Here is a 26,962-nt window from a genome sequence, read left to right as displayed (position 1 = left end):
CCGTCCTATTAATGCAGAATTCGAAGCAGAGTCCAGGTCGCTGTCACTTGCGGGTCTCCACCAGCCGGGGATCACGCCGTGTGGGGCCGGGGCCTTAGCCGGAAGAAGAGGAGCCCAGCCCAACCTTCTTCTTTCTTTAGCGGCAGACGGGCTGGGCCGTCTCCCGCGTCTCGTAGCGTCTCAATTGACAGTGAGGCTATCGGATGACTGTCTCAACGTTACTTTTGCTATGTCACAGCCTGGGGAGGCGCCCACGTCGTCGGGCCCAGGCATTCAGGCCCCCAGTCAGAATATGCCGTGCTACTGCTATTAGACGCTGACCCTCCCCTGAACGTGGACAACGGCAATTGGCCCTTGGTCGAGGGCCCTTGCTGCCCAATGTGACTCTCACACAAGTCAGAGACATCACCGCCAGACGACACGCACACGATGGTCCACACGCCGCATCTCGCTCCGCCTCCTCGGAAGTTGGACTGGCCTCGCCAGCTCGCCTTGCCTTCGCCCTGGCTCGACTGTTCAACTCATGACGTGCCTCTTTGCGAGGGAGCCAAACCTACCCCCATCCATTAATCTCCGTTAGCTCACTAATTGCTCTCCTCACCTCACGCATCTCCCTTTTTTCCCTACTCTCCCCCTACTCGTCAATCTCGTTAGCCCACTCACACACTCACGCAACTCACATCACACATCACATACATACATACACTCCGACCATCGGATGCACGGAGCCTCCTGTCTCCGGATCATCTTCAACAGCATGGCCTCGCACGCCCCGGTCACCGCTACCGCCGCCGCCGCCGCCACCAACAAGTACTATTTCGCCTATGGCAGCAACCTCCACCTCGAGCAGATGAAGCGCCGATGCCCCGGCAGCAAGCTCATCGGCAGTGCAAAGCTATGGCACTACCGCTGGCAGATCAACGAGCGTGGATATGCTAATGTCATGGAGGCTGACGGCCACTGGGTCGAAGGTCTCGTCTTTGAGATCAACCAGCGTGATGAGTCCCGCCTGGATGTCAATGAAGGTGTCTCCAAGAATGCCTACCAGAAATGCTACATGACAGTCATGCTTCGGCGTGCAGAGTCGTCTCTATATCGCCGCCCCGTATCCTGGATCGTCAATAACGGAGGTCCAGCCCAGGCACGTCAGATGGCAGCGGGACAGAGGAGATCCGTCAACCACGATCCGCACTGGGAGCAGAATGTGCTAGTGTACATCAGTCCTCAGTACATCATCGACAGCCCGCCCAAGGAGGAATACATAAACCGGATCAACCTGGGCATCGCCGATGCTAGGGTTTTGGGTGTTGCCGAGGACTACATCAGCAACTGTATCCGGCCGTTTGTACCGGCAACAACTCCAAAGGAGACCACGGCGCCAAAGCCAACGGGTGCTGGGACAACAGCAGCTACACCTACCAAGCCAAAGGTTGTGAGAAAGGTTCCGAGTCCGGCGAGAAAGGCTGCCAAGCAACCCGTTCGAGAAGCCAGGAGACCTGCCGGTGTTGCTGGTGCTTCAAAGAGAACTCCAACCCCGTCACCAGCTCGATCAGCCCCAGGAATTAACCCGGCACGAGCTTCAAGGCCACCACAGGTTCAATCTCAGGCAGCTCGTCGAGCCAGGAGTCAGGACCCCCCAAGAGTAGTCGTGAATACCTCTGGACGGTCAGGACCATCTCACAGGCGAGCACGCTCTCATGCCTACTCGCAACCACCACCCCTTCCCCCAAGGCCACTATCTGAGCAGGTTGCCGAGTACTACCAAGAAGCCACTCTTCGACCCCCCATGACAACCCGTCAACGATCTACCTCAGACGTCGGGGCACCACCACCTCTGCCGCCTCGACCTGCTCGTCGAATGCGCAGTATACCCGTCATCATTGTTCAGGAAAGTCACAGTAGTTCGTGGCGCAGATAAAAAATCATCGACCAGCTGGGATACCAGCCTCGACGTCATCAACATTCTGGAAATACTCATACAAAAGTGATTGCCCTCGTGCGTCTATATGTTTCATTGCCTTGTCATCCATCGTCCGCTAACTCCTGTCCGTTAACAAAAGAAACTTCCTTACACATGAAATTTCATCTGTGTCTGGTTGACGCCGATACTACGGTCCCAGCCGTCCCTAAACACACGGTCAGAGCTTGGAAAGGTGACCGGAACGGGGGTTCTTACTTCTCGCGGGCCCTCGAGCCACGCTTCGGCTGGGACCTTGTGGTGTCGCCGCATTGTCCCATAGCCATCTCATCACGGTTGGCGCCTGGGTTACTTCACCCTCTGTGTTGTTGACGAGGACGGTGGGTTTCACAACGGCTTTGACGCCCCCCTTCTTTCCCTCCTCAAGCCTCTCGACGAATAATCCAGGGGCAACGTCTAAGAGGTACGACACGTTTCGTCGTGACGGCGAGGTTTGTTTGGTCCCGCTCAGATCGAGAATCATACCGTTGCTCGCAAGGTTCAAGCATTGGTAATTCTCCAGCCTAGACGCTGCCGTGCGAGGGGCGGGCCATTTCAATGAGAAGGAACTTGAGGCCAGATGGAGTTGATGGACAAGGTCTGATGCGGGCTCAACAATGCTGCGGCGAACTGAGCTGTGTAGCTCTGCAGGAGGTGTCCTGGGAACAATGACTGAGAGGAGAGTGGTCAAATCATTGGTGACCATATGGATGTATCGTGTCCGTCGGGTTTTGAAGATGGGTTGATGTGTCAATGCTGTGAGCGTTTCACTCCTCCACTCTCTGCATTGGGCCTCATCTAGAGTAAATTAGCCTCAGGTATAACAGAGTTTAGAATGAAGATTTACCTCTTGGAAGTCGAGACATGGTGCTTTGAAGTTCATCGAGCCACATCAGCGTCCCATCCTCTTCCGTGTCATCCAGGGGACAATAGAATGATTTCGAAAACAAGGCAAGGTACAGGTAGTTCATGATGGCCCCCATTATGTGATACTCATCAGACTGGTCAGCATTCAGGCAACGCCTCGACTGCTCTCTGAGGAGGGCAACGAAGCGTGACGCCTCTGGGGGAACTGTTCTCGACTTGAGACGGCCACTCTCCAGATCCTCAAGGATATCCTTGACCCGGTTCTCAACCCACCGCTGAACGTTTCCTACCAAGTTCTTGTAGGCTTCCCTCGCTTCAGTCTCAGTAATGTCCTTTCTGTTGGGCTGTAGACGAAAAATCTGCTCCTGGGCATCCTGTAGCTGCTTCGCCTTGGTCTTGGTTTCCCTCCGGGATTCGGAGAGCTGCTTCTGGGCGCTGGCGAGTTTCTTCTCTAGGGCTTCAACCTTTGCTGAGAGCTTGCTCTTCTCAGTCTCTCGATTCTCGATCTCCTGCTGCCGGGAGTCCAGTACGTTCTCGGTGAAGCGGCGTAGATGGGTCTCGTTGGTCAGCTTGGTTTTGAGATCAGGGCTCTGGGGAGTCCCCTTTCCTACCGGGCCATTCTGTTCTGCTGGTCCCTGCTTGGTCCCATTTTGAGCCTGAGTTCCGGCCTCTGGCTTCATGGTGGTTTGGTGATAGACTTCAAGGCGGTTGCCTTTAGTGACAGCTCAATGTAAAGATCATCCAGTCTGTCAGCAGCGTATTTGAGGGCGATTCACCGTCTAACCTAGGCCAAGCTCAACAGAGTCCTACAGCTTCAGCCCGACAAGATGGAGTGAAGCCACATGTGGCACGACCGGGTCATTCCCTCCAAGCATCGCCAATAAACGCCGTGGTTGCGCGATAAAGACCCAAGCAAGCAGCCTCACGGTCCGGTTGGACGACGGCTGTGTCTCAATTAGGCGCCGGTCGATGGCTACCTAACGCATCCAACTCGCTCTCCGCTATGTGACACAAAAAGTCGGTCTCGCCTCAGAGCTCCACCACATACCTTGCGACTGGCCTCCCACCGTAGCTTTCTGCATGCAGGGCCAAGAGCACGGTGCTCCAAACCACGACCGCCTACTGGATCCGACGCCCTGCGTGAGGCCGGAGAGCGGCAGGCGATGAGTTGGTCGTCGCAGCCTCCAGTAGTCGGTGAATGAGGCCCAAGCAAGCCCCAGCCCAGTTCCCGCCCAGTAGCAGTGAGGCCCGAAAGGATCGCAACAGCAGCGTAACGTCGTGGCCACCAAAAGAACCCGTCGGGTGCTGATGAAAAATGATCCGAAGCCCTGCTGATTTCTGTCATACCCAATGAAGCGTCGACGAAGCGAAATCTAAGCGAAAACGCCATTTCATTTGCAGGCCCGAATAATCCGACTGGAATCCCGCCTCGCCCCGATACATTCACTGTAAAGAGGCCCGCGGAATGCCCTACCTGGTCGCCCTGTGTCACCAGCAGTTGATATAGCGATGAGACAGCCATAGCCATAACAGGGAACCTCGAGATAGCAACCATCAGCCATGAGCAGCCGAAGAATCATCGTTTCGATAGATTTCGGAACGACTTACTCAGGGGTTGCTTGGGCCGACACAACTCGAGTAAGCCGTCTGGTCTGTCCTTGTACCTCGAGACACTCCACTAACCTCCAGTAGCCCGATGTTCAGCATGTTGTGACGAGCTGGCCCGCTGTCGGCTCCTCCAAGAGCAGTCCCAAGGTGCCGACCGAACTCCGGAAGGTCGCCAACGGATGGCAATGGGGCTTTCAGATTCCCGAGTCAGCCAAAAGAAGTAAATACTTCAAACTGTTCGTCTGCTCTTCCATGGTCGTCTCAGTCGCTTGGTCTAATCAAATAACCCTTGCAGGAAGCTAGACGACAATGGTCAAGTAACCAAGGATGGAGAATCAGCTCAAGATCTGACCAAGGTATACCTATCATGTCTCCACGCGCATTTCGTCACCATTCTCGAGGCACGGTTATCGCCAAGTGTAGTGAGGTCGACCCCCATGGACTTTGTCGTGACGGTTCCTGCGATCTGGTCGCCTGCAGCAAAGCAGGCCACAGAGCGGGCAGCTGCAATGGCTGGATTCTGTGGACATCAAAGAATCATGCTTATTTCAGAGCCGGTATGTTCGATATCAGGGATGAAATCGCAGTCCTAACTAGCGTGTAGGAAGCAGCAGCACTCTATACCCTCAAGACTCTGAGCCCTGCCACGCTGCAAGTAGGGCGCAAGTTTGTTGTTTGTGACGCAGGAGGCGGCACTGTCGACCTCATCTCCTATCAAGTCTCGCAAGTTGGAAAGCTCGAGGTCAACGAAGTCACAGAGGGCACTGGTGGGAAGTGTGGCTCCTCGATGCTCAATACCCGCTTCCGCCGGCACCTGAAGCAAACCCATGGCGAGAAGTACTGGACTGATGAAAGGCTCATTGTCGCTTTGAACGAGTTTGAGTCAGTAAGTGATCCAAGCATCTCCAGAAAGTGCCCCAACTCTAAGTGTTGTAGTTCAAGAAGACCTTTTCTCCCAAGGGCGAGCCCCTGACAATCAAGGTCGAACCCAGCCTTGGTCTGCGGCGAAACCGATACACAATGTCGCAGGATGACATGAAGACCAAGATCTTTGAGCCCATCATGAAAGATATCGTCTGTCTTATCAAGGAGCAAATCAAGATGGCAGGAGATGGTGTTGCTGCTGTGATCATGGTTGGAGGATTTGGCCAGAGCCGGTATCTCAAGTCCCGTGTGCGGGAGGCCATCTCATCCAAAACCGAGGTTCTTCAACCGGAGAGCGGTTGGACGGCTGTCGTCAAGGGCGCGGCAATCCACGGGCTCAGTCGGTTCTCGCCAGCAATATCCCGAATTGAGGTTGCATCCCGAGTTGCGAGAAGATCGTATGGTGTATGCTTGCTGACCAAGTACGATATGATGAGACATGATCCAAAGGAAGCGTGGGTAGTTCGAGTCGCTCTTCAAGTTCCCGCTGACATGTTGCAGTTTCTGGTCCGAAAAGGAGCAGGAGACGGTAGTCACTGAAATGTGCTGGTTCATCAGAAAGGTAACAACACTGACAAAGGCTGATAATGTCCTGGTATTGACATGAGTAGGGCGAGTCTTACCCCGAGGGTAAACCGTCAAAAATCGAGTATCAGTGTGATCTTCCCGTCATGCTTGGTCATGAGCCGCAGACCGAGATCGAAATATTCAGTCACAGCGACGACTCAAAGACGCCCATCCACTTGGACTCAAGCACACAGTATATCGGAACGCTCTCGCTCGACCTGAAAAAGATCCCCGACTCTGCCAAGAGAACCGCCAAGGTCAGACGCATGGGGTGGCATCGGTACTATTGTCTCAAGGGAGTCATCGAAGCCAGTTATGGATCAGCAGAAATCACATACAAGGTCAAACTTGGAGGTAAGAAAATACCAGATGAAATGAAGAGCCCTCCCTTCTAACTCGGTGCCGCAGGTGTTACGCATGATGTGGTAACTGTCCGGTACGAACGGTAAGGACAGAGGCTGGCTGGATGCCACACAATTGTACGACAGAAAGGAGACGAGTTCTCCACGAAGTAATGAATTATCTCGGATCAAGTTCAGGCGTTTGTTGTTTGTAGCATGTTCGTCAATGGAGTCACATTTGTTGGTGTAAGTCAGTAGGTATCTAGTTGTAGAAGGAAAGTGCATCAAATCCAAGCGTTTGCAAGGTCGAACATGACCCACCAAAGGACTAACATGAGGGTACAAAATAACTATGAAGAAGAAAATGGGCATAGGGATATAAATAACCCATGAATTTACACATGCAATAATATATTTTCCCAATATCTTAATACCTAAAAAAAAGTTTTGGAACAGAAATGGAGAGTAATTGTCTTTTCACATCTCCTGTTCCCCCAGGAGTCAGAGTCAAGTGGGAATGTGCCAGACAGTGGACCATGTAAAGTGATCACGTGTACTCGCGTTAGACCCCACTACCCATCGTCGCGTCTTCCGCCTTGTTGGTTCTTGAAATCAGCCATCCCTCCAAACCAGCGTGAAATCACGATGCTTCATGCGTCATGGCCGGAAATATTCATCCCAGGGTGACTCTGCTTGATCATGGACGCTCAGGCGGTGACTTTGCTGCCGGTCCTCCGCCATCAACCCTAGCTGCCCAGCTCGTGGAGAACATTTCAGCATCGACCAAATCCTCTAGGTCGGACGAGAACAGTGAGCTGAAGGGCTTCTTCGCTGTCATCCAACGCGTCAAAGATGATCCCACACTTCTCAAGACGCCCGAGGAGCGTATTGAAAACAATCACATGCTCCTTTACGTCTACGCTCGCGTTGTCCTTGATGGCATTCGGCTGGATGATCCATTCCTCGATTGGGCCCATGTACGCACCGAGGGCATCAAGGCAATCAACTTTCTCAAGTTCACCATCAAAGAGACACCATCGGTGCTCAAACACAAAGTGAATGGTCAAGAGTTCATGTTTCGTGGCCAAGAACCTCTGTGGGTCTGGTTGCTCCCTCAGCTGTTGAGGCTTCTTGGGCATCCGCAATGCATCGAACTTACGGAGGGCATTGAAGGTTTCCTCCAATATCTGATACTCACTGTAGCGCAGACACGGAGCTTGTGGGACTTGGCTCCCGCTATTATGCTCTATCTGCGCACCACGTTATCTCGTAGGTCTTGTTCTACGGTGTAGAAGACGCCTTTGGCTCACATATACTAGGCCTTCTTGACTACCTACAGAGTCTCTCGATTGTGCCTTCTTCAGAGGGAGTCCTCAGGGATTTGTCTCTTCCTCCAGACTTTGCCGTAAGCCGGCACTTGGGCGACGATTTATCCCGTCTCAACCAACTCACCTATCGCGTCGAACGAATGCCACAGGCTCTTCAACAGTGCCTAAGCCTCGGCGATGCCTTATCATATCCCCTACTATCTGGTGATGTAGCGTTTGACATGGTCTCCTCGTTCTCGGAGAGTGTGGTATGGTTGCTCGACGCTCTTGTGGACATGCGGTCTCTCCAGAAACGCTATGAGTCTGTATTTCCGGGCTCGCCTCTTCATATCATTCAGAACACCTTACAGATTGTACGAGCGTTGTCCAATAAGAAGGGAGTCGGCGTTTCACTTCGCAACAAGGCCGTCATGCTCCTGGTCCTATTTTGCGGTGAGATGGCATCAAGTCCTGACTGCTCGCCCATGCTAGATTCCACTGACGAGGAGACTCGTCGCACGTATTGCGTGGCTCTTGCTACAATAGCAAAGGCATGCATTGGCGATAGAGCCCTTGGTCGATTAGCAGTATCCAAGCTTGTGGACGAAACTTCTCTGCTGTATCCGGAGATGCCAGCAGAAACAGATATATGGGTGAGAAACCACAATCAAGCAGGCTTTGCTGGAAGCTGACAACTCAACAGAGAGCAACACAAACTCTACGACAAGTCACCGCCACTCCCCAGCCGGAACTACTTGACAGTGATCTGCATCCTTCAAAGTTCCAGGACGGTTATGTGCGTGAGGCGATCGAAGAGTTGTCAATGACCTATAAGGAACCTGATGTCGACCCCGAAGACCGTACCAAACGCAGAAAGGTTTCATCTCAAAATCATAGCGCCATGTCTGTCCTGGTGAATTCGATTAGGGAGAGCTTGGGACTTTCAATGGAAGATGATGATAACTGGGCGAATTTCGAACAACAATATCTGTGAGTTATGCCTCAAGCACTGATGTCTCGATACTGATGAATAAAAGGGACGCGTTCCCAACGGTGGATGAAACGCACCAGTGCCTTGCTCTTGATCTCTTGTCCCGAATTTGCTGTCTTGCTGACAGTGAGCCCGAACCGTCCGATGCTGTCGAACCAAAGGTTGCTGGTTCCCCGTGTCCTGTTTGCGAGACGAATTCATGGTTGGGTCGTACAATTTCCCACGAGGCCATCCTCCATAGGTCTCGAGTTGAAGCTCTCTTTACAAAGTTGGTCCGTTTGCCTTCCATCGCAGAATCTCGCCGTCCAAGGGTTGCTGCTATGCTGGCGCTGAGGAGAGTGGTCCAACATTGCGATGATACAGAACTACTTAACTTGGAAACATCCGCGTTGGGTCAGTGGTGTCTTCAGTCTCTGAACAGTTCTTTAAGAGAACTCCGCATTGCTGCAGGGAGAGTCCTGGCAACCTTCTCTCTCGACAGACCTGAGTCAGTTTTTACACGCATGGTACTCCCGACTCGTCACCCGGGTGGAAAAGGCACCGCCAACCAGCCCCTTGCTGATCTCCAAGCCGACGCCGCTCACGGTAGTGTACGTTCGAGCGCGACGGATGGAACGTCTCCGATGAAGCGCCAGGATTTGGTGCATCGCAACAGGAAGAATTCGATTGCCTTTCTCAAGTCGCTATCTGAGAAGAACCGTGCCAATCTAACAGAGACATTCATCATGGCATGGGGCCAGTTGGGCACAGTCGTATGCGAAGACGAACTTAACATGGTCCTCATCAAGCTCATGGAATACTTGGGAAGCAGCAACAACATCGTCTCAGCATTCGCCTTCAATGAGCTTTTGAACTTGTCAGAAGCACGTGGAGTAACACCCCGCGGCCTTTTTGAGCCTTTCTGGCCAAATCTGGCATACATGGCGACCAAGGATATGGTGCACCGTCCTCAGATGAGCCGTGTGATCGCTGAGTTACTGCAGGTCTCGGTGAACGAGCTACTACTCGTCATCCAGACACACGCGGTGCCATGGCTAGTGCTTGACAAGCAGAAGGATGTGATCCAGAAGATTTCCGAGGCCCGGCAGGACCCCAGAGATTGGATGGTGGTGATGGATCCCCCGAATCTAGCTGCCACTCTTGCTCTATTGTTGATCCAAGAAACTGACGACATTACTGCCTTTGCAAAGTCGCGCCTAAACGAAATATCGACTCATTTTCACACTGCACCTATCATTGAGCTTCTTCAGACAGAACCTGTCCTCACCGTCATGGAGTTGCTGAAGGTGGCGGGTGAGGCAGATGAGTCCAAGAAGGCACCCGTAAGTCAAATGCCCACCGATCTATGTCAGGTTCTAATACCCTTGCAGGTCCGAAAAGCCTTGAACACTATCGCTTCAATGATTCTAGCAGAGAACAAGGACGCCAGATCGATGAAGAAAGGGGAGAAAACTCCTCGATTCATCCAGTCTCACCTTCTTGGCCTCATGGCTCGTCTTACAGAAGTCATCAATGATCCAAATCTTCCATTCCAAGAACGTCGTCGATACATTCGGGCTATGGAACAAATGCTCTGCGTGATCAAAGACTCGGCGAGATTCGCCAGACCCCAGGTACGACAATCTGGTTTCCATACTGGTTTTATTGCTCACTCGTGCACTAGATTGCCGCCTGTCTACTATCTACGTTAGCTCAGGACACTCTGAGGGAAGCAAGTTTCTCCTGTTGGGCGGCAATGCTCAATTATTTTGATGAAGAGGATGTCGAGCAGCTGCTAGAGACCACGTTCTATGTGGTTACCCAATATTGGGACTCCTTGAATGAGTCAACGGCCCTGCTTGCCAAGGAGATGCTCCAGACCACTGTTAATCGGTACGACAGCATGATCGCGAGATATATCCTCAAGCTACCCTCCCTTCGCCACATTCCTGAGCTACAGGACGTTGAGACGAAGCTGGAACAACACCGACCAGCAACTCCGTTAATTGAGGAAACCCTCGAGGCTTTCTCCCAGCGGATCAGGCATGAGAACTCAGGTGTTGTCCTCCAAGCACTGACAGAACTGGTATCATACCTTCAAAACAACCAAAACGCACTGCATGCTTCCGCCGCCAGCCAACAATCAGACGCTGTTGTTGCAGCGCTAATGCGATCTCTTCTCGACTGCGTATGCACATACAACAACCTTCCAGGGGAGATCGCTACGCTCTGTACCGAGGCGATGGGCCTGATTGGGTGTCTGGATCCTAGCAAGATCGAGACAGTGAGGGAACAGCGGTCCGTGGTTATCTTGAATAACTTGGAGACTTCCGAAGAAACCACGGACTTTGTCCTTTTTCTGCTGGAACATGAACTAGTGCCTGCATTCTTGTCTACCACTGACAACAAATTTCAAGGATTCTTGTCATTTGCCATGCAAGAGCTTCTCAACCGGTGCGATATCACGGCGGCGTGCGCCATGGAAGGCACCGGCATGCTCGGTGGCAGCGAGATTTATCGGAAATATATTGCGATGCCGGAGGCCGTTCGAGAAGTGGTGGCCCCTTTCTTGGGTTCCCGCTATGTGGTTGCGCCAATGGCTCCTCTGGAGGTTCAGTACCCGATCTTCAGTCCCCCCAAACCACATGCGACCACCCCCCCGAAGCCATATGCAACCTGGCTAAGATTCATCGTTTTGGATCTTTTACGAAAGGGACAAACACCTTATGCAGATATGATCTTTGAGCCCCTTGCACGTGTCATTCGCGTCAGAGACGTGATTATCGCAGAATACCTTCTCCCACACTTGGTTCTGCATCTTCTTTTAGGATCCAGAAGTTCTAAGAAAGAAAAAGACGATGTCCTCGGCGAGCTACTCAACATCCTGAAGCATCAACCTGGAGAGAACGCCTCGTATCAGGAGAAGGAGGAAATGAAGCGATTTTGCCATGTAAGTTGTGCAACACTTGGCAATGTTCGCCTGCTAATAGAGTCCAGGTCGTCTTCCGAGTTGTGGACTGCGCAATGAGATGGATCCAGACCAAAAGAGCCGCAGGACGCCTCACCGAACCCGACAAGGAGAAGTTGACCCAGGTCCAAGAAGCTCTGGATATGATACCCGCCGAGTTGATCTCAGAAAGGGCCATCGATTGCAACGACTACGCTAGGGCTCTGTTTCACCTCGAGCAACATGCCCAAAAGATGGAACAGAGAAAAAGAAAGCCGGATGAGCGCAACCGCCTTCTCGAGAAGCTTCAGGACATCTACGCCAATATCGATGAGCCCGATGGGCTGGACGGAATATCGGCCCATCTTCATGTTCTCGACATCAATCAGCAGATCCTGAGCCACCGCAAGGCCGGAAGATGGACCGCGGTACAGAACTGGTATGAAATGCAACTAGCAGAAAGCCCCGACAACGTCGATTTCCAGATCGACTTGCTTCACTGTCTGAAACAGGCTGGTCAACACGGTGAGGAATTCAGAAATCCCCGTCTCGTTCTTGGCTAATAATACACAGAGGTCCTATTGAATCATGTCGAGGGAATGCATACCGATGTTTCGACAGACAACAAGATCATTCCCTATGCTGTAGAGGCGGCATGGGTGACGGGCAGGTGGCAAAGTCTGGCCAAATTCAGCAAACGATTCCATGGCGATGTGGTTGAGGACTTCAACATATCGGTCGCGACCATCTTTGCCAAATTAAGGAACAAGAGTGACTTGTCCGAGTTGACTCTCCTCGTCAATGACATGAGGAGAAAGATTTCGGCATCAATGAGCACCTCATCTACTGCATCGCTCCAGGCTTGTCACGATCTTCTCCTCAAGGCTCACATCCTCACCGACCTGGAGATAATCATGGCTACGCCAACAGAAGACGAGGTGGCGCGTCAGAAGTCCATGTCCCTTCTGGATCGAAGACTTGACATTCTGGGTGCCTATGTGAACGATAAACAATACCTTCTTGGGATCCGTCGAGCAGCCATGGAACTCAGCCGGTATGTCAGGTTGAGTAAAGCATGCAGAAAGTCCCCATTACTGACCGCGAATAGGCCAGCGTTTACTGACCTTGACATCTCGGGCCTGTGGCTGTCAAGCGCACGGCTTGCGAGAAAGACAAATTCGTTACACCAGTCGTTCAACGCTGTTCTACACGCCTCCAAGCTCGGCGACGATGGTGCGGCCATTGAGAATGCCAAGCTGCTTTGGAGGGAAGATCAGCACCGCAAGGCGATTCAGATTCTCCAGGGAGCTATCAAGAGCAACAAGTTCATGACCCAAACAGGAACTTCAACCAGTACCAGTTCCACCAAATTGAGCCCGCAACAAAAACTGCTGACAGCGAGGGCTCAACTCCTCCTTGCCAAATGGCTCGACAGCGCTGGTCAAACGCATGCCGGAGCCTTGCGCGAGAAGTATCAACAGCCGCCCAAAACGTACTCCACGTGGGAGAAAGGGCACTACTACCTTGGCCGACACTACAAGAAGATTCTTGAGGCCGAGAAGCCGCTCAAGGTTGATGACCAGAGCGACAACTACATTACGGGCGAGGTTGCTAGGCTTGTCATTGAAAACTACGTGCGCTCGCTGAACTCTGGAACGAAGTATCTCTACCAGACTCTACCGAGGATCTTGACCCTTTGGCTTGACCTGGGAGCACAGGTGGATAAGGCACCAGAAGGCAAAGTCTCACTGTCTCGTGAGCTTCATCGGAGACGTGTGGAACAACTGAATCTTTTGCACTCTTTCCTCGACAAGTATATTCACCGATTACCAGCGTACGTCTTTTACACAGCATTGCCGCAGATCGTCGCCCGCATTGCGCACCAGAACCCAAACGTCTTCGATCGACTCACGCATATCATCGTCAAGGTTGTCGAAGCTCACCCTCGACAGGCTCTCTGGAGTCTGATCGGCATCATGACAACCAGACAAGTATCGGAACGAAAAGCGCGAGGCACTCAGATCCTCCAGGCATTGAGGAGCGTATCTAAGAAGGTGGAAGGCTCAACCTATGACCTGAAGTATCTACTGAGGATGGGAGAGAAGCTGGCTGAACAGCTACTTCTGGCGTGTCAGAACGGAGACTTTCATGGCAACAAGACGGTCCACGCCAGTCTTACTCGAGACCTTCGATTCAACCACAAATGCACACCATGCCCGTTGGTGGTGCCTGTCGAAGGCTCTCTGACAGCGACACTACCAGCTGTATCCGAATACGTCAAGAAACACAAAGCGTTTTCGAGAGATGTGGTGACGATTGGGTCCTTCTTGGATGATGTTTTGGTGCTTAGTTCGCTCGCCAAACCAAGACGACTCACGGCACGAGGCAGCGATGGAAAACTCTACATGCTTCTCATCAAACCAAAGGATGACCTGCGAACTGATCAACGTCTGATGGAGTTCAACGGGTTGATCAATCGATCGTTGAAGCGAGACGCCGAGTCTAGTCGAAGGCAGCTCTACATCCGAACGTACGCAGTTACACCTCTCAACGAAGAGTGCGGTATCATCGAGTGGGTGCCGGGCATCAAAACCATGCGAGATATCCTCATTGGGCTCTATGCTTCACGCAAGATCTATCCTGATTACACTGTTCTCAAGCAGCTAATGGACGAAGCCTGTCTTTCAGATGGCAAGACAAGAGTGTTTACAGATGAAGTTCTCGGTCGGTTCCCACCAGTACTTCAGCTGTGGTTCACGCAACAATTCCCCAACCCATCGGCTTGGTTCAGTGCCCGACTGCGATACACGCGCTCATGCGCCGTCATGTCCATGGTGGGCACGATTCTCGGACTTGGTGACAGGCATGGTGAGAACGTCAACCTTGAAGAGGGCAATGGAGGAGTATTTCATGTCGACTTCAACTGCCTGTTTGACAAAGGTCTCACGTTTGCCAAGCCCGAGCGTGTACCGTTTAGGCTCACTCACAACATGGTGGCTGCAATGGGTATCTACGGCTATGAAGGACCTTTCCGCAAGTCGTGTGAGCTGACTCTGAGTATCCTCCGACAACAGGAAGAGACGCTCATGACAATTCTCGAGGCATTCATCTATGACCCAACATTGGATCTACAGAAGGAGAAGCGGACGCATCGAAGGGGAGACGTAGGCGTTAAGCTGCAACCGCAGAGTGTGGTAGACAGCATCAAGCGCAAAGTCAAGGGATTGCTCCCGCACGAGAGCATCCCATTAGGAGTTGAGGGCCAGGTGGAGGAGCTGATCAAACAAGCTGTTGACCCTAGGAACCTAGCAGCCATGTATATTGGGTGGTGCCCATTTCTTTGAGATGGTGCAACGTTTCAGCTGGGGGTAGATAGACAATGGGTTTTAAGATGGACAATTCAAAGCATACATACAGAAAGAGGGAAAAGTGTGAATATTGAGAAAAAATGAAAACTGCAGATCAATGCAGCCTTCCAAGGTGCCTAGCTTTCTTTATCTGCATTTTAATTTATTGCCTGTTGGTTGGTTATCGGGGGCGCATTGTGGTGGTGGTGAGGGGAGGGGACCTGTGACTTGGGTAGCTCCTGCCTGGAAGAAAAACGAACGACGCGTCGCGCGCACCTTCCCTCAGCCCAGCCCAGCCCAGCTCAAGCTCCAGCTCCTTCCCCAAGCTCCATGCGTTGGCAGCGCCTCCCACTTCACCCTTCCTTTCAATCTCTCACATCATCTCCCCTCTCTTTCTCTCTCTCTCTCTGCCTGTTTTTTTCACTTCACAGGCGAAGGGATATCTATAAATTCCCTCTCCTTTCTCGCCAGCTCTGAGGCCTGTATTTGATTTCCTCACTGTTGCGCCTCTTGATTTTTACTCTGGCCATTTTCTCTCCAGATCGCGCGCGCAAACCCAACCGAAGCTCGCCCCCTCTCTCTCTGTCTGCACCCTTTGTCTCTCTCGACTCATATTTTTCCCTCTCTTTCGTGCCATTTTCGTCGCATCACAGCACGTTTCCTACCACCGCAAAGATGGGCGAATACCGTATTGGTGAGTCTCGAATTTTTCATGTTTCCCGTGGGCGCCGTTGTCGCGCTTCTTGCGGCAGCTTCTCCCCCCACACTCTATGACGAACCATGATTTCTAACGGCGTCGCAGAGGTGTCCCCCAACAACCGCGCTGGTTGCAAGGACAGCGAGTGCAAGAAGACCAAGGAGAAGATCACTAAGGGTACCCTCCGCTTCGGCAGCTGGGTCACCATTGAAGATCATGGAAGCTGGGCGTGGAAGCATTGGTAAGATGCATTGGTTTCAGTCGCAAACCCAGCAGCTTTGCTGACGTGTATCATAGGGGATGTGTCTCTGGCCAACAGCTGCAGAACGTCCGAGATCTCTGCGAGCAGGGGGATGGTAGCTTTGACTGCGATGCTATCGATGGCTTCGATGAGCTTGGGTAAGTCTTGATCCTGCTCCGCGCTTTGTCTCCGTACTCACGCTCTCAGGGACCATCCTGATCTGCAGGAAAAGGTTCGACGCTGTGTCACCCAGGGCTTCATCGATCCTGAAGACTTCAATGGAGTAAGTCTTTCGGAGTACCTTGCTGGTCGACTCAACTAACCATCATGTAGGATCCCGAGAAGAACAAGCTTGGGGAGAAGGGCATCCATCTGACGGCTGCTCAAAAGAGAAAGAGGGAGAAGGATGCTGCTGCTGCCGCTGTAAGTTCTTAGCCAGCATGTACCACAAACGTTGCTAACCTAATATCTAGGCTGCTGACGGCGATGAGGAGGACCAGCCCAAGCCTAAGAAGGCACGCAAGGCCAAGGCCGTCAAGGCTAAGAAGGAGGAGGATGAAGAGGAGGAGGAGGAGCCCGCTCCTGCTAAGCCCGCCCGTGGCAAGAAGACCGCTGCTAAGGCCAAGGTCAAGGATGAGACCGAGGACGAGGCTCCTGCGCCCGCTCCCGCTCCCGCTAAGAAGGGACGCCGGACTTCAGCCCAGAAGGTCAAGGATGAGGCTGATGAAGAGGAGCCTGCCGCTTCTCCTGCTCCCGCTAAGAAGGGGCGCCGAGCTTCGGCCCAGAAAGTCAAGGACGAGACTGAGGAAGAGGAGTCTGCTCCTGCTCCTGCCCCTGCCAAGAGAGGGCGAAAGACCGCTGCCAAGAACACTGAGGAGGAGGAGGAGGCCCCCGCCCCTGCTCCCGCTAAGGCGCGCAAGGCTGCTGCTCGAAAGCCGAAGGATGAAGCTGAAGAGAAGCCTGCCGCAGTCAGAAGACCACGCAGGGCTGCAGCCAAGAAGGCCCCTGTTGTCGAGGAGGACGAAGACGCTGCTGAAGAACAGGAGGAGGACGAGAAGCCTGCTCCCAAGGCCAAGGGCCGTCGTGGACGCCCTCGCAAGGTTTGAACGTGCCTTGGTTGAGATGTCAAGGTGTCTGGGGGAATGTTGACTGCCAAGGGATAATGATGTTTCCTTGGTGAGGCGAGGTGTTGAGGCATGATCAGTGTGCATTTCATGTTTTGGGAGCGTTTTGCCATGATATCTGGTGGACTGATGAGGGCTGTTTGGTTGATAAATGGAGGGTCAATGTACAAAATAAGGCACGACTGTAGTGTAATAATTCAGGACATGGTGGAATTGGCTGAGCAGGTGATGTTGTACCAGCAACTAATGACGTTAGGGATATGATTGTTGACCAGATGGTGTTTTCATACCTACCTAGGCAACTAGTAAGTACGGCATCCGTGGCATGATATGAACGCAACGGACAGAAGTGAGATGCTCCGCTACATGTTCTTGTTTTTACCATCCATCGCCTTCAACATGTTGGTGTTGTCTTCCTAGTTGCCTTGATACCTACCACAATTACACCTAAAGTTATGATTCGTACAGACCAAGGGTGAAATGGCCTCCAAGAACATGGCGTAAAGGCACTAGTCTCACATGAATGAAGTAGATCTATATGTTATCATTGAGCCTATGGAAATGCTAGAATAGTGCGTTGGTTCGCTCGCTCCTCATATACAACCACACGTCACCCTCCCGAGATAGTTAATTGTCCTTTGCCTTGAATATGTACAGTTCGAAAGAAACCCCTCTCCTTTTCACGGCCCCTTGCTCGCTCATTACCACGTAAAGCTCTCCTCGACAAAGTCAACGACGCTCGAGCCCTGGACTACGCGTGATGCCTCCCGGACGTCGTCGGCGAGGGCACCTGGACCGCACACGGTGACGCACATGGCTCCCATTTGCTCCTGAACCTCCTTCTGGAGGAGGAGGGGAACGTTGGGCCGTCCTGGGAACATGCGCACTGTGGCGCTAGCACTGACGATGTCGCTTGGGTTCTGGGGCCGAGTCACAAAGACCTGGACGCGGAGGACGTCTTTGCGGTTGGGCATGCGAAGGATCGTGTCCATGTAGGGGCGAACCCACTCGAGGGACTCGTACTCGCGGATGATCCAGACGAGGGTGATGCGTCGAGTCGCTGTCGTGCCGTCGTTGTATCCTTGGAGGAGGTGGCGCATGTACGAGATCTGGTGCGTGATGCCAGTCGAGCCGGCAAAGAGAACGACGTGACCGTACGAGTCGAGGCTGTTGTGGCCGGCGTAGGGGCCTTCCATGGCAGCCTTGATGCGGAGAGGTCGGCGGGACAAGGAGACGCGATCGTTGAGCTTCTTGGTGAAGCCGGTCTGGGCTCCAATGAGGAACGAGACCTTTGTAGTCGTGTTGGCCTTGTCGATGGCGTTGAGGGGTTCCTTTTCGAGGACGGGTAGGGTAGAGTCCTTGACGTGCTCAACCCAGGCGATGGAAAAGGGGTGGCTTTCCCAGGCACAGAGGCCCCAGAATCGCAGGTAGGCGTGAGTTCCAGGCTGCACGTCGACGTATCTGGGCAGGTGAAGCGTTACTCGGGTGACGTTGCCAGGCATGTCTTCGCAGAAAGCGTCAGTCCATCCCTTGGCGGACCAATTGACGTAGACGATCCGGATCATGCGAGCGAGGCGGTCAGCGAACCAAAGGGCCATGATGGCCATGATCCAGGGGAGCTGGGGAAGGCCGCCAGGGAGTTCAGACGAGGCGCAGTGAGCCCAAGTGGCGATAAAGGCCACAAAAGCCAAGACGATGTGGACGTTGAGAAAGGTCTCGTAGAAGGCGTGTCGCAGAGGTGAGAGCGAGAGAATCATTAGGAGGGTCATAGCCACCGTTCCGACTGCTCCTGATCCCACAAAGAGGTTGGTGGCGATGGAATGCCAAACGCCCTCCCAGCCAATATCGTCAACAGCAACAATAGCCCAGGCGATGGTGTGGATGATGGCCTCGAGGACGACAATGCGACCCATCCATCGATGAAGCAGGTTGTAAGTATCAAAGCTGATCTTGAGAATGGCGATGAGGGGATTGTTTCGTCCGGCAAAGATGATAAGGGGCACCATGTTGACCAGAGACAGAGTGCCAGAGCGGCCTCGAAGTTCAGCGCAGAGAGCCATCTTGTTCTGGTTGGCCCAGTCGAGGACAAACATGTAGGCAGTATTGCTACCGAGGTAGATGAAGAGGATGACAAAGTGAAGTCGTGAGGGGAGTGTACCCATGCTGATGGCGGAAGAGAGCCTCATTTCTCTATTGTGACGCTTCTTCCACAACGGCGCATAGATGATGTGCTTCTTGATATCGGGCATCCAGCTCCACTGCGATGTTCTCCAGTAGCCCTGCTTGTTGCCGGCCACGTTGAGCGTCGACACCTGGCGGAGCTTTGCCCAGAGGATCTCAAAGATGCGGATGCCGAGAACGATGAGGGCCATGATGCCCAGTGTCCACCAGAGCACATCCTTGAAGAGCAGATTCATAGGTTGATTGACGCCATCGAGACTCGAGTGGTAGTTGGGTGTATAAGAAGCCTGCTCGGGGTCGGCGTGGGCCGCCTCGGCACGGCTATGCAAGGTCGAGGTAGCCATGAAGGAGTTGGCACTAGCGATCCGGCGCCGGTAGAAATCCATCTTGTTTGGTTGGTAGGTAGTAGTAGTAGAAGCTCCTTTAGGAGCAAAGAGCGAAAAAATGAGTGGTATCTGTCTTGTTTTATCGGGAAATGTCGAAGAGATGAGAGAGTGAATGGACGCTGTTCGCGGTGGGAAGAGGATTTGTCCCAGAACAAGAAGAAAAGAGACGACGGTGATTGAAAGAGAGTAGATGTTGCGCTTTTTCCTCCTTGAGTGATTTGTATGTTCAGAATTTGTCAGAACATGATCGTGAGTAGTCAGTTCGTTTGTCGTGGTCGTTAAAAAGTAATGAAAAAAAATCAGGGTTTGCTTGTTGATGATGAGCGCGGTGCTCAGGTCAGCGGTGTAGTCGTGGTAGTTTGGGTGAATCAAGGCTGTGTTCAACACAACAATGGGTGACACGGCGCACAAAGGCGATGACGGAGAAGAATGGGAAGGTCCAAGAGAACAATGAATGAACAAGTTGTCTGCAATCCGGGCAGAACAAAGGGTGAGTTGGAATCGAATCACGAGTGGTGCTCAATGACGCCCCGTTCACCTCGTCCACGAGGTGCTCGTGCTCAGATGCAGGTGGGGATGAAGCCAGGACTCGCTGGCGATCTCCCAACTTGGCGGATCTGCAAAAGAGGGGGAGAGAGAGAGAGAAGCGATTGACCGAATGTCGTGAAGAAAAAGCGAATGCAAAGTTGAAAAGGGCAGGGCAGGCGGCAGACGATCGACGTTTGGCGCGTGCGGTGCTATGCTGTGCGAGGGAGGAATTGAGAGGCGCTTGTCGCAGCACAACGCAGACGAGAAAGGATGAGATCGGCAAAAACAAGGACGGCAGAGACCTATGTTTTGAATGATTTCAGAGGATGAAAAAAATGTTCCGTCCAAGACCCAGAAACCGGGCACCGAGAAACAAAGCGGCTGTGGCGGGCAGCTGGTGAGCAGTTGTCGTCGTCGTCGTCGATGGAAAGCCGGAAGCAGACAGAAATGGAACCAGCCTCACACGAGAATGGATTGTCTATAAGAGGACAATGGACCGATGAAATGAAGGGGGGGAGAGAATAAAACCACCGTGAACAGCGCAAAAGCACACGAAGAGAGGAATGAAGGTATGACGCCTCCCAACTTGCACCTTGTTGTGTCGAGGGCGGCGGCCACAGCGATAATATGTAAACGGGCCCCAGCCCAAAGCCAGAAGAAACGGACCGCTAGCGCTGGATGAAGGATTTACTGCGGTCGCCTGCTAGCCTGGCCCCAGCGGGGAGATGCTCACGTCCGTTCCCCTGGGGCCCTGTCGCCTCCCCAGGGGGTGTCTATCTCCCACCCCTTGCAGGTTCTTCAAGATGCGAGTCAAGCTCGTGACTGGTTGGTTCATCCGTCTTCTTGGAGGGTGTGATTGTGTGTTCTAGCCTACCTGGCCAAGGCTCTCTTGGGGAATGGAACCAACGGTCTAAGATATCCAATATTTCTTGCCTGACCACGTTTTTCTCTCTCGTAGTGGTGCTCGTGGGCGTCTTACACGAGAGCTGGAAGGACTCAAGGCGCAACGAACCAGCAACCGTTTAAGCGCTGGCGTCCTCCTTTGACAGCGCCTCCAATAAATCTCAGATAACCTTAGCAAAGCCATCGTCCTGCGCACGCTACGGCTGGGGCGCTCACAGCAACGGCTGGGCTGGCCACGCAGCGGTCTGGCCTATGGCACGTCAGATCTGCCAAGAATATCCCCGGTTCTCGGCCGCGAGCGAAGGCGGGATCGCCAATCAATCCAGTGGCTGCCGGCGGTGCAACCCCCCAAGCCTCTGAAACGGGCCTGGCTCAGGGGTGCTCTCCCCTTTGGTACCGCGCTCTTCAGGGGTCCGTCGCTGTCACTGGTTGGCTCTGGGAGCGCCAAGACGACGCCGGTCCCTGTTCGTGTCGGCGCCTGCTGGCCACTCAATGCTCCGCACGCCGGCCGCGAGTGAGACAGGACGTTCAACCTCGCGGAGGCATCCAGTCGAGAATGCTCGTGACGCTATCGTCGCCCCCTCTCTTGTTTCTGTTTCTTGTATGTTCTGTTTGATGTTTGGTCAGTCCCTTCTCGGCTCCGGCTCTCAATGGCTTTGTTTCCTGACGCAACGCCGTCGCATGCGGACACTTTATGGCCTGACTGAAACATTCTACGGCGAACACGGCAAACTTGGAGGGCCAGATCCGTCATTCATGCCATGAATCATGGGAATCAACTCAAGCACCGCCGCTCGCAATCCACCTGCCATTTTTTCGACAGAACAGAACCCCTCCGTCAGCTTCCGATCCGTGCCCCTTGTCAAGATTGTCGACTCCGACTCAGGCCAGGGCCTAGATAGCCCGCCCTGCAAAAGTCATCACCGCCAAGCGTGGGAGGCCGACCCGCTGACAATTGAAATCCTCGTCTTGTGGTTGATGGAATCTAGATTCGACGACAGTTATCTAAGTCGGAAATATGCTCGCCGCCTCAGGTGGGCTGACGGCCTGCGAGCCTCTGCATCCTTCACTGCCAAAGCGGGATTCACAAGCAGGGACAAGCCTCTAGCACGTCGCAGGTTAGATGAACAAGTGCCAGATGCCCTCGCTTCCGCAGCCCTGGGATCTCTTGGTTCCGTCCCATGTCAGAAAAGGGAAAGAAGAAAAGAAGAAAGGATGACGGCGGCCCGTCATCCGGGTCCTGAACCTGATGCTTGCATGCAATCCCGTCCAGCCACGCGGTGAACCATGAGACATGACGAAGCCGTCCTTGTTCCGTCCCGTCTTTGGACGTTGGGGAGCATTGGTCTTGATGCTTCGGTTTCGACTCACCTCGGCCCATTTCTACCCCAGAATTGATGTACGTCGGAGCCTGCCGGCATCTTTTTACCGCGCCAGGGAATGGAATGCCGATTGTGGCATGTTGTCATCTGTGTTGGTCAACAGCACGGACTGAATCTCGAATGATCCCAGTATTGGGTTGATGACCATGAGCCACACAGACCCAAGCTGATTGTCCAGGGTAGCCGCCGGCGCCTATGCAGCCAGTCGTGGAAATCGGGCTGAATGTTCTACATATGCGGGATGAACGTGTTGATCCATCAATGATATCACTTGCTTCTATCTCTGTATGAATGGGTGTTGGCAACTGGGTACCTATTGGAGGCTTTGTTGGTGCCGTTACCCGGTAGGCGGTTTACTTTATCTCGAGAAACTTCAATGACGTGGGCTTGAATGAGATAACATCAAGCGCCGACAATGATAATTCTGCCATGCATGCCTGGCGCACAATAAGAGAATGGCGGTTAAGAAATAGACAGCATGCAATTTTAATTACCATGACATGTCCCGGGTATTTGTGAATTGGCCGCTTCTTTGCCTTACACTGGATATTGACACAAGAGTCAAACAATTAACTAAGTAACTGCATACATTAGGTAGTGTCACAAAAGGCTACATGGGCAAAACGTGATGTCAGTTACTGCAACAAAAAAAACTCCGGAGATACCATTATATTGCTTTGCAATGGCTAAAGCCGACATTCAATGACCGAAACGGCATATCAGGCTGGTCATTCAACTGTAACATCTACTTCGGTGAAGTTTCGGTGTGCGGTGAGGCGCCACACCAAAACGCCACAACCTGCGCCACTCGGCCAGACGGCCAGGAACATTGAAACCTGAGGCACTCACTGATCGCTGCTCCGTGACGCTCCCGAACAACGCCGGAAATTTCCAGGAAGGCTATCACGAGCCGGCATTGAACATCGGTTGCACGGCCATTGCCCTCGACACAATGGGTTCCAGCGAGTCGAAACCTATCTCCGCACACGTGTGGAAGGCGTACGTCCCCCTCAATGCCCCAGAACCGACCTGATCATGCTCAATCGATGACTGACTGCTTTCCAATAAACAGCTCAGCGCCCAGCAGCCTCTCACAAGACCTCGTCGACTCGCTACAGTCCAGTAACGAGGTACATTACCCCCCATCCGAACCGCAGACCGAAACAAGATTTTAATCTCTTCGATTGAAACTAACAAACGTCTCCCCCACCAGACTGATGCCTCCCGCACCAAGATCTACGAGCTCCAGATCCAGGCCCGCGTGGCCGAGGAGCTCAAGAAGCTTCAACAGCAAGAGGCCGAGGCCCTCAAGATCGCACACGAGAAGCTAAACAGCGCCGAGTACAAGGAGGATGGAAGCCTGAGCCAGAAAACCGTCAACAAGGAGATCGAGGCGATGCGGAAGAAGCTCGAGGAGCGCAAGCAGGTGCGGCCTCTGCCCGAGGCCGTCGAGGGCGCGCGCAACGAGGTCATCCGATGCCTGCGGGAGCACGACCGGCGGCCGCTCGACTGCTGGCAAGAGGTGGAGAGCTTCAAGGCCGAGGTCAAGAAACTGGAGAAGTCTTGGGTCGAGAAGGTTGTGTCGTAAGAGGTGGGGATGAGATAGAGGGGGAAAATGGATTCATCGGTATAGAGATATGGTGATGATGAGCCTTGGAAAGGTACGCACGTGTACATTATGACATTGGCGGCGATAAAGGCTGCGTTGAGGAATACAAAATGTACAGCAATTCATAACCCGATGAGCAGCCCTGTCTGCTCCTGACCCTCAACCCCAACAGGTATATCATCTTCCACTGAACCGTCTGCTTCACGCTTCTTCTGTAGCTCAGCCTTCCGTCGGAGGCCTTCAGCACGCTTCCTCTCTCGTCTCGCCGCTGCATCCTCCCACTCCTCTCCCTCTGGATTCCGACGCGGGGCCGGGGTAGACACAGCCTCCCGGAAGGCATCCTGGAACCTTCCAATGCGTTTCGTATTCTCAGCGAAGCGCTCATTGGCAATGCTAATGAGTGTTCTGAGATACTCGGGTGATACCAGACGCAAATGGTGACCATCAACCTGGTGGCCGATGAGAGACTCAAAGGCGAGACCCATTGTGCGAATGGCTACCATGGGAGTAGCAGCATCTTTGCCGCTTGGGATGATGTTGAGAGCACCAGACTCGCGGAACCCAGCCTGAAAGGCACACTTGAGGAGGAGCTGGGCATGTTCTGGTGATGCCGTGAGGACGTGGAGGATCTACGTGATATCTCAGCATGTGTTCTTGTATATTCTAACATGCTGCGACTGCTTACCATGGCCTCGAATTTGAAATGAATCAGTCTCCTTTCTTTGACTGTGCCAGTCACATGCTGAACTGCATCTGAGTCCTCAAGCCCCAGTGTACTGCTCCAGTCCTTGTCCTCATCCCCATCGTCAGGCACCGGATCATGAGAGACAAATAACCATGTTCCTCCTGCACCCTTTCCACCAACACCCGCTACCTGTCCATCCTCTCCATCGGTCTCGGCAACCCTTCGGCCCTCAAGAAAGACACTGACTCGTCCCGCGCAGCTGCTTGTCGTCACAAACCCTGTCGATTGGTTGATCTCGTCGATGAGGTCCCGGATCCCCTCATCTACAGAGCCTTTTGGTGAAGCATCCGTGTACTCAGTGTTCGGAACAGAGAGTTGCTCGAGGATCTTTTTCTTCCTGTCGAGAAAAACAGGCGGACAAGAGTCGAGGCTCTGCATTTTGGAGAAAGGTTTTTTTTGTTAGTGCGGACGCAAGGCTGTGATTTGGGGGTGTCACGATGGACGATAATAGAGGGGCAAGGGTGCAGAGGCCTGTTAATGGAATATCAGTTCGGAGTGCTGGTGTGGTGATGGCTTGTTAGGGCGGCAACGAGTGCTCCTCATTGACGCGGGGTATTGGTCAAGTGCCTGCGGCTCCAGCCGACCTCGTGATCACCGCTCACTTATCGCATTCAACTTCATACCTCACGGCCTTGGTCACGACGTCGTTGATATTCACGCCCTCGAAGAGTTTGGTTGGTATCTTTCTTATTGAGTTCTATCTAGGAACTGAAGCAGCTTCTATCTGCCCGGTTTCTTGCGCGCTATTCCCTGCCCTTTCCTCAGGCTCCCTGCTATTTACCCAACGCCATCCCATGAATCCAGATACCATGAGCTTCTTTTACCGCCCGGTTCTGGCTGTTTCATCGACAAATTTTAACCCCAAACGCCTGATGCAATGCTTCAATCATTAAATCGTCAAAGATGTGCCCCTTGTGCGAGTGCACCTCATACGGCGGGAAGGGCCACCTGCTCGAGGGCCGCGGCCAGCTTCTCCTCCTGCTGCTTTTGCTCCATCTGGGCGAGGAACTCGGCGTACCTCGACTTCTTGTTGTGGATGCCGCACTCGGTCTTGGCCTGGCCCTTCCAGCGACCGGCTCGCTCGTCCTCGCCATCCTTGACGGGGACGGTCGAGTGCCAGTCGCCGACGGACTTGTAGCCCTGGTCGAGGAGGGCGTTGTAGGGGACATTGTGCTCCTTGATGTAGTCGTTGACTTGCTTGAATGACCAAGTGGCCAGGGGGTTGATCTTGACGACGGCACGCTCATCATCGTACTCGATGATGGGGATGGAGCCACGGGCGGCACCCTGAGATCGTCGACGGCCGTTGAGCACGGCAGCGACCTTGAGCTCCTCATAGGCTCGCTGGAGGGGCTCAACCTTGACGATCCAGTCATACATCTCAGAGGCGGTGTTCCACATCTCCTTGCCGTACATGTCCTCAAACTCCTCGGCAGTGTTGACACCGTCAGGCTTGAAGATGTGCACGGGGACATTGGGGTATCGGGCCTTGACCCGGTTGACTAGGTCGTGTGTCTCCTGAAAGTGATACAAGGTATCCAGGAAGATGAGGTCGACAGTGGGGGAGTTGGGGTGCTCCTTTTGAATCTTGGACAGCATGTCCATGGTGACGAGGCCGGTCAGGCCGAAGGCGGTCGACTGATACAGGTTGGGGAACATGACCTTGCAGAATCGGAGGATGTCCATGGGGTGCATGGTCTCGAGCATGTTGTTGAGGTGTTCGATGTGGGCCTTGGTGAGAGAGATCTGAGGGAGGATGGTTGATGATGAGGGCGATGAGTATTCCGAGTTCTGTCCAGAGACATAGCCTGACTCGCACTCGAGCTTGATGTCCTGAAAGGACGACTGCGAGGAGGACTGAGAGATGAAGGCGGGCATGTTGGCGATGGATGAAGTATGGTACGAGGAGGGAGGTTGTTGTCTGAGGGGTTTCGGGAGCTGGGACAGTCGACGAGAGAACCCCGGGGTTATATTCAACGGTGAGTTAAGGCGGATGCTTGGAGAAGCTCTGACACAACTGATGACGCAAATATTGTGCTGACTGGATACAGGACAAGGCTCGGAAGCACGTTGTAGGAGGCAAGACGGGGAAGATGACGAACACAACGATGAAGAGAGGGCAGTCAATTTCTTTAAGAGAGGGAGAGGCCTGTTGTGGTGGTCAAGGGGGGCTTTACATGCTCTGTCCGGGCGACCGCCCGCAGGCCCCCGGCCACAGGCAGCCTTAGTAATTCGGAATTGCAGCATTCGAGCCAACCGAACCCGAAAGCCACCAGTCTACGGTGCCTGTGATGCGCTCTGGGCGAGGAAAAAAGATGGGGAGCATCAATT

At 53.2% G+C, this 26,962-nt stretch overlaps 8 protein-coding genes across 8 annotated transcripts; 4 read left to right on the top strand and 4 right to left on the bottom strand.

The window, feature by feature from the left end:
• Positions 1-802: 802 nt before the first annotated feature.
• On the top strand, positions 803-1,918 carry NECHADRAFT_26564 (uncharacterized protein; the record flags this gene model as incomplete). Its single annotated transcript, XM_003053140.2, has 1 exon — positions 803-1,918. A coding segment is annotated over one exon (1,116 nt), but the record flags the coding sequence as incomplete, so codon positions are not given.
• Positions 1,919-2,138: 220 nt separating this feature from the next.
• NECHADRAFT_36230 (uncharacterized protein) lies at positions 2,139-3,504 on the bottom strand (the record flags this gene model as incomplete). The annotated part of the gene is made up of 2 exons (XM_003052642.1): positions 2,139-2,374; positions 2,805-3,504. 2 exons carry the CDS (start codon positions 3,502-3,504, stop codon positions 2,139-2,141), a joined length of 936 nt encoding a protein of 311 aa, XP_003052688.1.
• Positions 3,505-4,384: 880 nt separating this feature from the next.
• NECHADRAFT_92027 (uncharacterized protein) lies at positions 4,385-6,372 on the top strand (the record flags this gene model as incomplete). The annotated part of the gene is made up of 8 exons (XM_003053139.1): positions 4,385-4,462; positions 4,517-4,668; positions 4,728-4,989; positions 5,037-5,318; positions 5,369-5,811; positions 5,858-5,918; positions 5,968-6,277; positions 6,332-6,372. The coding sequence occupies 8 exons, from the start codon at positions 4,385-4,387 to the stop codon at positions 6,370-6,372; spliced, it is 1,629 nt and encodes a 542-aa protein (XP_003053185.1).
• Positions 6,373-6,923: 551 nt separating this feature from the next.
• On the top strand, positions 6,924-16,879 carry NECHADRAFT_92026 (uncharacterized protein; the record flags this gene model as incomplete). Its single annotated transcript, XM_003053138.1, has 19 exons — positions 6,924-7,550; positions 7,584-7,647; positions 7,806-8,224; positions 8,275-8,561; positions 9,044-9,884; positions 9,933-10,175; positions 10,226-11,491; positions 11,539-12,013; positions 12,062-12,542; positions 12,597-14,816; positions 15,122-15,169; positions 15,377-15,491; positions 15,535-15,556; positions 15,638-15,773; positions 15,830-15,931; positions 15,981-16,056; positions 16,107-16,196; positions 16,247-16,587; positions 16,618-16,879. The coding sequence occupies 19 exons, from the start codon at positions 6,924-6,926 to the stop codon at positions 16,877-16,879; spliced, it is 8,115 nt and encodes a 2,704-aa protein (XP_003053184.1).
• A 719-nt stretch (positions 16,880-17,598) lies between these two features.
• Positions 17,599-19,422, bottom strand: NECHADRAFT_35958 (uncharacterized protein; the record flags this gene model as incomplete). The annotated part of the gene is made up of 1 exon (XM_003052641.1): positions 17,599-19,422. One exon carries the CDS (start codon positions 19,420-19,422, stop codon positions 17,599-17,601), a length of 1,824 nt encoding a protein of 607 aa, XP_003052687.1.
• A 3,723-nt stretch (positions 19,423-23,145) lies between these two features.
• On the top strand, positions 23,146-23,865 carry NECHADRAFT_36501 (uncharacterized protein; the record flags this gene model as incomplete). Its single annotated transcript, XM_003053137.1, has 3 exons — positions 23,146-23,276; positions 23,350-23,407; positions 23,491-23,865. Coding segments are annotated over 3 exons (564 nt in total), but the record flags the coding sequence as incomplete, so codon positions are not given.
• Positions 23,866-24,008: 143 nt separating this feature from the next.
• NECHADRAFT_36482 (uncharacterized protein) lies at positions 24,009-25,009 on the bottom strand (the record flags this gene model as incomplete). Its single annotated transcript, XM_003052640.1, has 2 exons — positions 24,009-24,515; positions 24,572-25,009. The coding sequence occupies 2 exons, from the start codon at positions 25,007-25,009 to the stop codon at positions 24,009-24,011; spliced, it is 945 nt and encodes a 314-aa protein (XP_003052686.1).
• A 299-nt stretch (positions 25,010-25,308) lies between these two features.
• Positions 25,309-26,712, bottom strand: NECHADRAFT_67534 (uncharacterized protein). The gene has a single exon (XM_003052639.1). The coding sequence runs from the start codon at positions 26,507-26,509 to the stop codon at positions 25,559-25,561; it is 951 nt and encodes a 316-aa protein (XP_003052685.1). The 5' UTR covers positions 26,510-26,712; the 3' UTR covers positions 25,309-25,558.
• Positions 26,713-26,962: the final 250 nt, after the last annotated feature.

The sequence above is a fragment of the Fusarium vanettenii genome (assembly GCF_000151355.1).
Source record: "Fusarium vanettenii 77-13-4 chromosome 3 genomic scaffold NECHAsca_2_chr3_3_0, whole genome shotgun sequence".
Taxonomy (NCBI): Eukaryota; Fungi; Ascomycota; class Sordariomycetes; order Hypocreales; family Nectriaceae; genus Fusarium; species Fusarium vanettenii.
This window is presented reverse-complemented; position numbering and strand designations above follow the sequence as displayed.